Source organism: Sus scrofa, chromosome 15, assembly GCF_000003025.6.
Source record: "Sus scrofa isolate TJ Tabasco breed Duroc chromosome 15, Sscrofa11.1, whole genome shotgun sequence".
Classification (NCBI taxonomy): Eukaryota; Metazoa; Chordata; class Mammalia; order Artiodactyla; family Suidae; genus Sus; species Sus scrofa.
Window position 1 is genome coordinate 81,046,233 of NC_010457.5, and position 15,016 is coordinate 81,061,248.

At 37.1% G+C, this 15,016-nt stretch overlaps 1 protein-coding gene across 3 annotated transcripts in view; it reads right to left on the reverse strand.

Moving 5' to 3' along the window:
* ATF2 (activating transcription factor 2) overlaps positions 1–15,016 on the reverse strand; it is a 91,605-nt gene that overhangs the window by 61,264 nt on the left and 15,325 nt on the right. For all 3 annotated transcript variants that reach the window (XM_021075925.1, XM_021075927.1, XM_021075926.1), the window contains exons 2-4: positions 13,213–13,302; positions 4,385–4,459; positions 2,407–2,476 (exon numbers count right to left, since the gene is read on the reverse strand). In XM_021075925.1, coding sequence (XP_020931584.1) covers positions 2,407–2,476; positions 4,385–4,416 — 102 coding nt within the window. In that variant the 5' untranslated portion in view covers positions 4,417–4,459; positions 13,213–13,302. The remainder of the gene's footprint in view (positions 1–2,406; positions 2,477–4,384; positions 4,460–13,212; positions 13,303–15,016) is intronic.

The window sequence follows — 15,016 nt, forward strand, 5'->3', positions numbered from 1 at the left end:
CAGGGAACTTCCATATACCCTGGGCATGGCCAAAACAAAAAAGAAAAACTAGGTTGGAGAACTTCCTCTACCTGCATGATAGGCTTACTGTAAAGCTAAAGTAATCAAGATAGTGTGGTACTGGCATAAAAGCTGACAGACTGATGAACAGAATCGAAAGCTCAGAAGTAGATTTACACTCATACAAATCATTTTTTTTTTTTTTTTTGGTTGTTGCTTTTGGCTTTTTAGGTCCACACACCTGCAGCATATGGAAGTTCCCAAGCTAGGGGTTGAATCAGAGCTACAGCTGGCAGCCTCTGCCACAGCCACAGCAATGCAGGATAGCTGCGTCTGTGATCTACACCACACTCACGGCAACACCAGATCTTTAACACTGAGTGGGGCCAGGGATGGAACGTGCATCCTCATGAATACTATTTGGATTCATTTCCGCTGCACCACAGTAGGAGTTCCCACAAATTATTTGATTTTCAATAAAGGGGCTGAAGCAATTTAATGGAGAAAGAAAAATCTTTTCAACAAATGATGCTGGAGTATCTGAGAAACCATACGGACAAAAGGTGAGCTTCAACTCCTACCACACACTATACATACACAAAAATTAACCAAGATGCAAAAGAGAACGAAATGAAAAACTAAGCTTTCAGAGGAAAGCAAAGGAGAGCATCTTTGTGACTTGAGGGTAGGCAAAGTTTTCTTGAATAAGTCACAGAAAGCAACAACCACAGAAGAGAAAAAGTCAATGTATTAAACTTCATTAAAATTAGAAAAATCTATTCATCAAAAGATATTATTATGAAAATCAAGTTGGAAAACCACAGACCTGGAGAGATATTTGATAATGGATTGGTTTCCAGAACAAAGAACTCATATAACTCAATAATTAAAAGATAGACAACACAAATTTTAAAAATAAGTAGAAGATTTGAAAAGATATTTCACCAAAAATAAAGTATACAAATGGCCAATAAGCATATGAAAAAGTGGTCATCTTTTCATTATCAAAGAAATGCAAATTAACACATAATGTATCAGTATACACACAATGAAAATGGCTGAAATTAAAAGACTGACACTAAATGTTGGCAAGGATATTACATAAGACCTCTCACAGACTGTTGGTGGGAATGTAAGGTGGTACCTCTGCTTTGTAAAGCAGTTTGGCAATTTCCTAAAAAGTAAATATATATATATGACATACGATCCCACCACTACACTCCTAGGTACTCATCCAAGAGAAAAGAAAGCATGTGTTCATACAAAGACTTGCACATAAATATTAACAACAGCTTAACTTGTAAGAAATAAAAACTGGAAATAAGCCAAACGTCCACAGACAAATGAATAAACAAACTAACTGTAAAATAGGGAAATACTATTCCTCGGTGAAAAGGAATTAACTACTGATTACACAGCACAGAAAAACTGTAAATTAATTATGTGGAAGAAAAGATTCCAGTCAAAAGTACATACTATCTGATTCCACTCATTAAAATTCTAGAAAATATAAACTAATCTTTAGGGACAAAAGGCAGATCAGTGGTTGACTGGGGCAGGAGGAGTGAAAAGGAAGGATAACAAATGAGCATGAGGAAAGTTTTAGGCATGATGAATATGTTCAGTATCTTAATTGCGGTGATGGTTTTATGGACACACACATATGTTAAAATGTGTCGAACTATACACTATAAGCAGGTCCAGTTTACTGTATATAAATTATACCTCAACTTAAAATATCAACTAAACAAATGAGAATCAATAAACACTTTAATGCTTATGATTTACAGTTTATATGTTTAAGTATTCTGTAATTTCACCACACATTAAATTTATTCTTTCATTCTTTAATGTCTATAGTAATTTTAAGATTAATTATTATGTCAGTAATAGATTAATAATTTAAGGCCTGTTAAAAAACACTGAAATATTTTCTGAAAATGCCTTCACACATGCTCTATATTAAAAATGTTTAATGGTTAGAAGTTTAGACTTAAGAACATTAATACATTAGTGATACCCTCAGAGGTAAACATTAATTTCTTAAGATTTCAGTAAATAAAATAATTTTCATACAAGATAATGTATATTTGATTTCCAATTAGGGAGTTTACAATGATTTTCAACCAATAACGGTCAAATGAAAATAGTTTCAAACACTGGATTTTGTCTAGGTTCTCTACCTTTCCAATACAAGACTTCTTTTTTTCCTCCATATTAGATTGTATTTTTTGAAACTCAGATATGCCACTGAGGAAAACGAATTTCTTCTCCAAATTTTTCTGAGTTATTTTCATTCTAACTTCAAAATTGTATTTAACATTATAAAAGAATCCCTTTAATGACAACATATACTGTCATCAGTGTTTTAATAAATGTGAATATACAAAATAATTTATATATTACCTGGCCACATCCAGGGGCAGTACATAGAAAGGGTTTGTCATCACTCATATTCCACAGGTCCTTGTATTGCCTATAATAAAATATTAAGAGATCGTTAAATGTTTTACAGTACAGATTTGTAAATAAAGAACAATTTAAGATATAATAATATTTTATTTTCCCACTAAATTACCTTTTCTATGTGAATGTGAAATTAAACACTTTTACTGACATTTTAATTCCATCTCCCATCTTCCTATTATGAAAAAAGACACGGAACATGCAGATTTTATACTATGTTAGAAACCCTGATCTATCAGGCTAAATTTTTCCTGTGCAACAGCGTTTTAAGTGCAGAAAGAATGAAAGCACAACCACATAACTCCCAATGAAATAACAGATCTAGGCAACTATCTTCGAAGTCTTATAAAACCATTATGAGCAAAGGTGATGGGAACTTTTATAACGATTGAGTCAGGTTGAAAACATCTGAATTCATAGGTCAGCCTTAAATTAATATCACTGGAAGTGGGACAAATAAACATTATGTACCCCTGATATGATGCAACAGAAAGCACACGAAATACTGGGAAGGGGTGGTGGTCGTGTCAAACCTGAATCTAATCAAGCCTCTCTAGATCCAACTACATAAAATACAGGGGACAGAAAAACTTACCTAAACACTACCAACATGCAGTTAGCCAAATTCTATAGGACAAAAGACCTGGTCTCCTCAAAAAATAAATGTCATGGGGAACAAAAGAAAAGTGGAGGTAGGGGGGAACAATTTTAGATTAAAAAAGAGCTAATAAATATACCAAACATAATGCAATATGGGGACATTTTTGGATCCTGATTTGAACCAAACAACTACAAAAAGACATTTTTGAGTCAAGATTATTTTCCTTTTTTTTTTTGCCTTTTTAGGACCGCACCTGCAGCATATAGAGATTCCCAGGGTTCCAATCAGAGCTACAAGCTGCCAGCCTACGCCACAGCCACAGCCACAGCAATGCAAGATCCAAGCCGAGTCTTCGACCTACACCACAGGTCATGGCAACGCTGGATCCTTAACCCACTGAGCAAGGCCAGGGATTGAACCCGCATCCTCATGGATCCTAGTTAAGATTCGTTTCTGCTGTGCCATGACGGGAACTCCAAAATTATTTTCCTTTTTTGATTTAGACTTAATATTCTATTTTTTCCTTCCATCAGCTTGTAGGATTTTATTTTTCTTTCTTCCTAGAAAGTACATATAGGAGTTCCCGTCATGGCACAGGGGAAACAAATCCAACTAGGAACCACAAGGTTGCAAGTTCGATCCCTGGTCTTGCTCAGTGGGTTAAGGATCTGGCATTGCCCTGAGCTGTGGTGTAGGTGGCAGATGCGGCTCGGATCCTGCATTGCTGTGGGTGTAGGCCAGCAGCCATAGCTCTGATTAGACCCCTAGCCTGGGACCCTCCATATGCCTCGAGTACAGACCTAAAAGACAAAAAAAAAAAAAAAAAAAAAAAGCACCTAAAATATGGCATTTCTGCCACATCCATTTACTATTTGGATCCTTTTTCATAGAACATCTCATGTAACTAGTATTATTTAAAACTCATTTTAGGAGAAATCAAAACCCTAAAATATGTTTATTTTTGCCAAAGTTAATTAACTGTATTTTGATGCTTTATTTGCTAATTTTAAAACACAATAAGAGCATTAGCTAAACCACATACTAGAAAACTGTTTTCTTGTTTACGAAAAAAAGAAAAAAAAAAAAATCCACTGAGGAGCTTCTGTGTGGCTCGGGGGTTACGGATCCAGTGTTGTCACTGCAGTGGCTTGGGTCATGCTATGGTGTGGGTTCAACCCCTGGCCTGGGAACTTCCACATGCCACAAGTGTGGCTGACAAACAAAAACACTTTAAATATTTATCTAGAAACAACCTATAAAAAATTTTATAATCTAAAATATGAAAAATGGCCCAAATATCAAATAATGCATACATACCTGGCAGAATTCACATGTAACTTGAATTTCATAAGTTGAACAACTTATCACGTCCTCTTTTTCATGGCAAGGATACTGAAAAATGAAGGAGTTTCCCACTGTTAAAAATAGTTTTGAAACATTTCTTGAAACATATTAGAAAATAGGAGTTCCCGTCGTGGCGCAGTGGTTAACGAATCCGACTAGGAACCATGAGGTTGCGGGTTCAGTCCCTGGCCTTGCTCAGTGGGTTAAGGATCCAGCGTTGCCGTGAGCTGTGGTGTAGGTTGCAGACGCGGCTCGGATCCCGTGTGCTGTGGCTCTGGCGTTGGCCGGTGGCTACAGCTCCAATTCAACCCCTAGCCTGGGAACCTCCATATGCGCGGGAGCGGCCCAAGAAATAGCAACAACAACAACAACAACAACAACAAAGACAAAAAAAAAAAAAAAAAAAAAAGAAAAACACTCAAATAATTACACTCTTTGTAACACTATTGTCATCCAAAAACCACTCGTTATTAAGAGTTTTTATAATAGAGCACTGCTCCTAAAATGTGAACACCCATATAAATGCCTTAAACAAAGGTATTAATATATCCAACTCCACCATGAAGATGGTAAAAGAGAAACATTTAACTTTACGCCTCAGGGTTGTGGTTGAAGAGCAGTCATTAAAAGAGTAAAAATCCTGACTTCTGAAGTCTGATTAAAAAGGATGAGTTCTAGTATTTCAAAAGCTTTTAATTTTTTAAGATGTGGTCAGTGGTGGTCTGGTTCTCACCCTGATTCATCAAAATCTGTTACCTACTGTAGTTGATCTATATATAAGGTGCTCCCACTTCCCTAATTTTATAACTTACTTTTTGGATACTAGCTTAAAGACAAGTATGACATATTGAAACTACTTAGTCCACTAATATTCCATCTTACATTCACTGAAACCCCATCTAGTGGTGGACTGAGTTAACTCTATCCTTATCCCAATAAGCCAACGGTACAGAAAGAAACATTTTATTTTACATATTATAAATGTAGTGTCAAGAATGTCTTGCTCAGGAAAAACACATAATCCCAATAGGGAAATGTGCAAATAGTTCTGAGACTTAGAGACAAGGATGATCTGGTATAGGAGACAGGAAGAACAAAGATTTTTCCCTTGGCCCAGGCAAAATGTGTTATCTATAAGATCCATTTCATCATTCACATCCAACTTCCCAGGCTGTCTGTGAAGAGGGGGAAAAAAACACTAGAATAATCCAAAGGAAACCTATAAAAGTTACAGTGCCTAACTTACAGTAGCATTTATTCCTTACATATTAAGGAATGAATAAGTATCTGTATGATATGAACAAGTCAGATAAGTTTATTTTATCTAACTTGAAAGATTCTTCTAAAACTAGTAAGAAAATGCAGTTCACAATGATTTGAAAAAAACTGAAGCAACTAAACTCATTTAAGTTTAAGAAACATTTAAATATCAAACTTAGGTCAAGGAGTTCCTGGCGGCCTAGTGGTTAAGGACTCTGCATTGTCAGTGCTGTGGCTCAGATTACTGCTGTGGCTAGGGTTCAATCCCTGGCCCAGGAACTTCTGCAGGCTGCAGGAATGGCCAAAGAAAAAACAAAAACAAAACCCCAAAATACTTATGACAAGACCCAAAGAGGAGAAAACAGTCTTTGCACTTGAGATACTTTCAGTCTAGCAGAAGAAGGAACACAAAAATATAATTTCGATTCATTTGTTAAAATTAAGAGTTAAAATATTAAAAATATAGAGATCGTAGAGGGACCAATCCCATGATTCTAGACAAGTTTTGAGGGAGTTAACCCTTGGTATCCTTCTCTCTCATCTTTTCTACTCCTCCATGAAAGACGTTCACAGCAGCCTACTTCATAGCCAACCAAGATTCCCAATCTTTATATTATTTCCTAATACCCAGCTGAGGTAGCTATAAACTCAATAAAGCACCTTGAGATGTAAATGATAATTACTCTGGGAAGCTTAAATGCTATCTCTTTGTTAATCTAACTAAATCTTAAGCCTCTAAGTCCAGGCTTATCACCCTTACAGCAAGGGTGGAAACATGCTTCTAAGAAAACACAAAAAGGTGCCTTTGTTAAGTTGTTGGGGAAGCCAATGACTGCAGATAGAGAACTGTTACTATACCAAACCACTCTCTGGCAATCATTCACAACCTATATTGGTAGGAAAATCACTGTCATGAAGAGTTCATGGAAGGTTCCTAGGCAAGATTTAAAAGAAGTCAGTTTCCTTGGTTTCTCTAATCTCTCTCAATTTTTCTTCTAACACTGTTTTATCTTCCCTGCCCACAGGGTTTAGTGCAAAAATTCCCCCTTTTCTTCTTTCAAACAACAAATATATTTGAGTGTCTACTTTGTGCTTGGCACTATGCTACATGCTATGGACGTGGTGATGAATTAAGATAGGTAACTGCCTTCAAGAAGATTCCATGGTAGGGAAGAAGCTTATACTACCTAATTAAGCATCCAGCTCAGATTCAGCTTTTCACCTTCTAGGACAACTCCACATACAAACATGTTTATGTTCCTCATATTTTCTTTATTTCATTGCCACAAAGCATTTTATTTTAGTACTTCAAACTTGGTTCAACGTATACTTTAAATTTTGTTACAACAGAGCCACAGCAATATCCACTACTAGGTATCCCATATAAATGCTCAATCTTATATAATTCTAAAAAAACCTTTAAAGCTCAAGGTTTTGTTTTGTTTTGTTTTTTTAAGGGCTGCACCCCCGGCATATGGAGGTTCCCAGGCTATAGGTTGAATTGGAGCTGTAGCCGCTGGCCTATGCCACAGTCATAGCAACTTGGGATCTTTGCTGCGTCTGCGACCTACACCACAGCTCCACAGCAATGCCAGATCCTTAACCCACAGAGCAAGGACAAGGATGGAACCTGCATCCTCATGTATGCTGCTTAGATTCGTTTCTGCTGAGCCACAACAGGAACTTCTAAAGCTCAAAGTTTTAACTGAGGTTTAGAAAGGAAGTCACTGTTACGCCTAGATAACATGAACTAAATTACACTTATTGAAATAAGATACTGTAAGAAACTTTAAATTTGGTCCCAGAAAAATACAGAACAACAAAAAAAAGTCATCCAAAATATCACCATTCAATGACAACTACTATTTATCATTTCAGAGTATGTATTCAGTCTTAATAATATATGAAGATACATAAAATTTGTAAAAATTGTAAAAACAGTAATACAATTTCCTTTAAAACAGTTTTCTAAATGCTGCCACATCATTAAATAGTAATATCATTAAACATCAGAAGTCATTTTAATGTCTGTATAGTATTTCACCATATAAATATGACATATTTATAACTAATTTTCTATTAGTGGATTTTTATCATCAATGAATCCCTGAGGACAAATCTCTATACAATTATTTCCATAGGATGAACTGCTAGAAGTGAAATTGCTACATTAAAGTGAAGGTATATTTTAAGGCTTTGATTTATACTGCTAAACTGTCCTCAAATAATTCTACTTTGCCAGTAGTATACAAAGAGACCTCCTTTCTCAACACTCATACCAAGAGTAGATATTATTTTTCTAACATTTCTGGCAAATAAGTGAAAAAAAAATTTTAAGTTGCATATCTTGACACAAGCTAACAACACTAAAAGTAAGGGAAATCAATATCATGTGTCCCCAAAGGGCTGCAATGAGGAGGATTCAACATCACTTCCATGACAGTCATGCCAAAGATACATAATCTGAATCTAATCATTAAGAAACATTATACAACCCCAAATTGCAGTAAACTCAAAATAACTGGTGTATAATCTTTAAAAGTGTACAAGTCATCCAAGTCAAGGAAAGACTGAGGAACTGTTTCAGACTGAAAAAAGATCAATGAGACATGACAACTAATTGCAACATGAGATTCTAGACTGAATCCTTTTGCTATAAAGGACAGACATTATTGGAATAACTGGCAAAACTTAAGTATGATCTGTAGGTGAGATGGTAGCAATATTTCAAAGTTGATTTCTTGATTTTCATGGTTGTATTGTGGTTTTGAAGGAAAATGTATTATTGCAGAAAATGAAGTATTTGGAGGAAAGGGACATGACACTGGCAATTTACTCTTAAAAGGTTCTGAACTATAATAACTAAAAATAAAAAAGGAAAAACTTATAGATGGAGTTTAAGTTGTATACAAAAAACATGCACTGTAACAATTCACTATATAGCCATTACATAATTAGTATCATGTAATTCTCATCTCATAAAAAGTTATGAAAAAATACTAAAATATACAGATTCTCTAACAATTCTTTGCTTGTTTCTGGTTTATAACTTCAATGTTATGAGATGTCAAAGAACAGAAAAACTATGTTCTGTACTAAAAGGTTAAGAGCAAACAGAATCATATTACAGTAGAACAATTTCTGTATCTGAATAGACTTGAGAGGTGATGTTAGACAATTATTTGTCCTATTAGACAACTCCTTTTTAAAAAATACGAAATGTGGGTTAAATCTGTCAAAGCAAGATAGATGGTCTTTAAAGGTATAGTTATCAATAATCCCACACTATCCTGAAATTCCATCATTCAAATGATTTGGTGATAAAAATATTTGCTTTTCTTATATCTCTATCAAAAAACAAGAAAGAAGGAAATCAATTTGCTTTACAGAAAGGAGTGTGAGTAAATGAATCTTTGAAAATGGGGGGGAGGGGAATCAATCAATTTCTGATGAGTAATTTCAGAAATCGCTAGATTCTAAAATGTGAATTTGGGAGTTCCCGTTGTGGCTCAGCAGAAATGAATCTGACTAGGAACTATGAGGTTGTGGGTTCAATCCCTGGCCTCGCTCAGTGGGCTGGGGATCCGGTGTTGCAGTGAGCTGTGGTGTAGATAGCAGACACAGCTCAAATCCCTCATTGCTGTGGTAGTGGCATAGGCTGGCAGCTGTAGCTCTGCTTAGACCCCTAGGCCTGGGAACCTCCATATGCCTAGGGGGTGCGGCCCTAAAAAGCAAAAATAAAATAAAATGTGAATTTGACTGATCTTCTAGTTAGTTGGTTATAGAACTACAAATGCTGTAAATGCTCATCTTTAAAGCATGTACTGAAGTTTCAAAGCAGATTTCTAAAATATATATACTATGCTAATAAATGTTACACAATGTACAGCATTCCCAAACATTTCTTTTTTTTTGGTCTTTTGTCTTTTTAGGGCCACACCCGCCACATATGGAGGTTCCCAAGCTAGGGGTCCAATCGGAGCTGTAGCTGCTAGCCTACGCCACAGCCACAGCAACATGGGATCCAAACCACGTCTGCAACCTACACTACAGCTCACAGCAAGGCCAAATCCCTAACCCACTGAGGGAGGCCAGGGAACGAACCCATAACCTCACAGTTCCTAGTCGGATTCATTTCTGCTGCGCCACGACGGGAACTCCCCGAACATTTCTAATATAAATAATTTATTTTACAAAATTTATTTGGAAAGCATTTGACTGTCTATTTGGTACCCGATACTATACTATCTGGCTTTGAGGTCAGATATCATATCTCTTATTCTTAATGTATTTCAGGTACAAAACAAGAGATGTGGTCTCTGACCTTAAAATCAGATTAGTATGGAAGAAAAACAAGTGAAAATAGTAATACTACTTCAGTGATATACATATAATAATAAACTTACACATGGGTACTATAAGAACACAGGGGAATAAGGAGTATACTGGAGCTAGTCATCTCTCCTCAGCACTCATAATCCGCTCTTAGAGTCAGACTGCCAGCAAAGGGGAATCCTCTATTTCCATGGCCCCGACATACTTGTTTCAGGTGAACCAGGGAAGACACCTGAACAACTTAAGCCATACAGAGTAGCTCTTTGGGAAATTTGTAAAAAGAAAAAAAATCAGCTAAACAGAAATGTACACTAGACATTCAAAGTCATACTCGGGATTGGTGGTCATTTTCTGTCATGTTCATATTGATAAGCAATTAATAAAAGCCAAAATGGAGTAGGTACAGAAAAACAGGGTCTAGATACCATGTAGCCAAGATGAAGAAGTTTCTGTGATGCCTGACTATGCTTTCTGTGACTGAGTCATCTAAGACTCTTCTCTGATTTTCTACCCCTTAGGTAAGACAAGTACATAGCCAACCCTAGAGAGAGGGTCTGGGAAGGGTGCTGAAGAAAGTAATGCTTGCACTTGGTCTTCTCAAACAAAGAGGGGATGATATTTTGGGCAGAGACAGCATGTAGAAGCACAATAAAGCAGAGTACACTGAAGGCTATCTAAAAACTTCTGATGGCTAAAGCATGGGATATATGCTTGAAGGGAAGAGAGGTGAGGCCAGAGAGGGAAGCAAATCTCAAAGGGCTTTTAATACACCAGCAAAGAAGTTGAACTCCAACTATACATGCATGCGCTCCATCCCACTGTGAGTTTATAAATTATGGCCTATACCAAAATGTTGAGCTAAGAAAGTTTTTCAATTTTTTTAAATGGTTTTAAAATGGGGACAGGGGGTAAGAAGTAAAAAGATGATCTGTGACCCCAATAAAGCCTAAAATCTTACTATTTGGCTCTTTAAAGAAAAAGTCTGCTTAACCCTGCTGTAAAACAAAGAAAGAAAAAAAAAAAGGAAAGATTTTTCAATAGGTGAATTAGGAAAAAAAAAAGGCCATTTCTGCAACATCACTAATACAAGTATGGAGGATAGATTAGTGAGAGTAACATGATGCATAAGAAAACCAATACAAGTTATAGCTAGATTCAGGAAAGAGATAGATGGTTTATACCCAAGCAGAGCCAGTCAAAATGAGAGGAAAGAACAAGTTATAGGAAAAAAAAAAATGCTCTTCAGATAGGACTCTAATCCTTACCATTGTCTGCAGACCCTTGCATGGGCTGACCCCTGCCTCCCATTCCACTCTTAAGCTACTACCTTGATCTCTTGGCTGTAGTTATACAGGCTTTTAGTTAGCTCCCTCTCTCAGCCCAGAGTGCTCTTACTTCCCATTCATCTGTTCCTTTCCTAGCTAATACCACTCACCTCTGATCTTCCTCCATCCACTATCCCTCTTTCTGGAAATTCATGTCTCATTTACTTAGGCATTCAATCAGTGTATTTTTCTTAAGCACATGCAAGAGGGTAGGAACTATGCTAGACTCCAGGGTACAATGATGCAGACACAATCCCTGCCCTCGACAAATTTACCTTTTATGGAAAATACTTCTAACCAAATCAGTGGACTTGAACATTTACAATGATCAAATAGCTTAAAATTACTTTATATAGGTATCAATGTGTAAGAAAAATTATCAAGTGTTGCCACTCTTTCCTCCTTATATCTGCTTAAAATTTTTTACTTTTTCTTTTTGTCTTTTTAGGGCCATACCCACTGCATATGGAGGTTCCCAGGCTAGACGTCAAATGAGAGCTGTAGCCATTGGCCTAAACCACAGCCACAGCACACGGGATCCAAGCCACATCTGCGACCTACACCACAGCTCATGGCAACACCGGATCCTTAACTGGATCCTGAGCAAGGCAGGGATCAAACCTGCATCTTCGTGGATACCAGTCAGATTTGTTTCCGATGAGCCACGACGGGAACTCCTACTTTTTCAAATATAGGTACATTTAAATGATTTCCCAAGTTTCGTCAAAGTTAGAGTAACCTTACATTTACACATAACTTCTCTATTGCTCTGAACCTCCAGATTCAGGTATAACGGCAAAAGCCAATTTTCTTATTTATCTTGATGTATCTGACAAAATCTATCACTAGACCATCATGTTTTGAAAGCGTCTGTATGCTGGATCACATTTATTAAATCAATATTTTCCTCCCATAGTTTCCTCCCATTTTTAGAAGCTACATCCCCAAACTCTAAAGGGCTTGATGCCAGAAACCACCATATTTTATATCTTTAACATCACCAACACTACGGCTGGCATGGAGTTTATGTTCATAAATGAATATCTGAAGTACTGTATAACTTCCTATTAATGTTTCCGATCAGCATGAAATAACCATGCTATTAAATTTAACTGATATAATTCAATCTAAAAGCAAAAAAGTTTGACATTTTAGTTACCATGTATAGCCTCAGTGTAAAACTTTTTGTCCAAAATATTTTTCAAATACAGAAAATATCTCAAGGATTAACCCCTGTTATAAAATCCTAGCAGAGTTGGGGCTTTCATATGGGAACCTTCTGCTATTGACAGTTCCCTAGTCAGATAAGTGTAGGAGCCTTTGGGTTAAACTAAATTATGTATACATATTTTTTTTTTTTTGTCTTTTTTGTCTTTTTGGTTGTTGTTGTTGTTATTGTTGCTATTTCTTGGGCCGCTCCCACGGCATATGGAGGTTCCCAGGCTAGGGGTTGAATCGGAGCTGTAGCCACCGGCCTACGCCAGAGCCACAGCAACGCGGGATCCGAGCCACGTCTGCAACCTACACCACAGCTCACGGCAACGCCAGATCGTTAACCCACTGAGCAAGGGCAGGGACCGAACCCGCAACCTCATGGTTCCTAGTCGGATTCGTTAACCACTGCGCCACGACGGGAACTCCTATGTATACATATTTTAAGTCTTTTATATGATGATAGGCATTGTAGCTCCAAAAGGACATTTCTAAATTTGCTGAACCTCACAACTTTTTTTTTTTTTTTTTACTGAAAGCTATCAATATGGCAGGACACCAGCATTCTGAGGACTACTATCTGGAAACATCCCTTGAATTTAGTAACATATGAGAGACAATCATAAAATAAAAGACCACTTTTGTATTAAAAGCTTAAAAATCTCTTACCTTTCTAGCTGGTGGGCCATGAGCTTTATTTACTCTGCTGCCAGGAATCCCTTAACTCTTAACCAAGCAAGCATCACTTCTTAAGTTTCCCTAGGGCAAAGAATAGGCAGAAAAGAGGAAACTCATTATTGTGCAAGACCTAAAGAACTCCACTACACACATTTTAAAATGTTCATTTTATATTTTAAAATGCATGTGAATTTTGCCTTCCATTCTACTAGTTTTTAATATAAAAATTAAGGTTTCCTCCCAAATCTTCAATGTTTCAGGAAGATATTTATCCTGTGGCTTCCATATGTTTTGGCACATGCCACCTATCAGAGGTGTAATAGCTTCAAGGATGAAAGTATGGCAATGGAATTTTGGTGGAAAGAGGAAAATAAAACTTTTTTTTTTTTTTTGTCTTTTCTTGTTGTTGTTGTTGTTGTTGCTGCTATTTCTTGGGCCGCTCCCGCGGCATATGGAGGTTCCCAGGCTAGGGGTTGAATCGGAGCTGTAGCCACCGGCCTACACCAGAGCCACAGCAACGCGGGATCCGAGCCGCGTCTGCAACCTACACCACAGCTCACGGCAACGCCGGATCGTTAACCCACTGAGCAAGGGCAGGGACCGAACCCGCAACCTCATGGTTCCTAGTCGGATTCGTTAACCACTGCGCCATGACGGGAACTCCAAAATAAAACTTTTTAATACAATGGAAGGGAGAAGTAGTCATAGCTGATGCATGAAATGGTAGTGCTGAATTGAAGCATAAAAAATTCTTAAGAGTGGAGATTAATCGTTTTTTCACTTTCTCAAGTGCTTACCATAACAGTTCATGTACTTCTCATTTGGAAACAATTTGACTTTTTTTTACACTTTCATCAATAAGGATTAGGTTCAGCTGGAGTGACAGAGAACTCAAAATCACAATGGCTTAAATGATTTATTTCTCTCTCCTGAACACAGGCAGTCCAAAACATGATCATTAGGAACCCAGGTTCCTTCTATTTTGTTATTTTGTCATCCTCAACATGTGACGTCCCCTTCATGGTTTAAAAAAACTGCTCTAGGTCTAGCCATCACATCAAATGGCAGGAAGGAATGGGGAGATGAGCAATAGCCTTCCTTTAAAGCTTTTCAGAAATCTTACAGGAAACTTCTATTCTGGTTATAACTTAAATCACATGGCCATAGCTAGCAAGGAAGCTGGGAAATACATTTTTTATTCTGCCATATACTCAACAAAAAATTAGAGCATTTACAATAAGAAAAAAGAGAATGAACACTGGTAGACGATTAGTTGTTTCTGTCATCATACTCAGGTCACTCTAAAACATGGTGGTTGGACACCTTGTAGAGATGCTTTATCAGTCCACCGAAGGGAGCTTTCAAAAGCAGGAAGTCTTGCCAGTAGCCAAGAAGCAAGACCAATGTTCATAAGGACTTCTCTAAATATGCAAGATCAATCTGTAGGTGACAGAGTAATAAGGAAAAAAATCTGAAGACCAGAATAACAATGCAGGAATAAAGGAACATCCTAACAGTTGTAGTTTGGGAGAATAAACACACTAGGCAGTCCACAAAACTTAGGAATGATTATGCAGGACCGTTAAGTAAGTAATGGAGTTCCTAAGGTGAGATAGGGTAAGAAATTGGCAGAAAGTTCAGTTACCAACTGAATTAGGAAAAGGCAATAATCTCAGGAACAGGATGTTAAAGGGAAAGTCAACTTTCCTCTCTACCATAATTTATGGGCTAAGCCTCATACGTGGGGGGGGGGGTTATGTATGAACTTGATTTCCTTACCGAAGACTATTGGAAA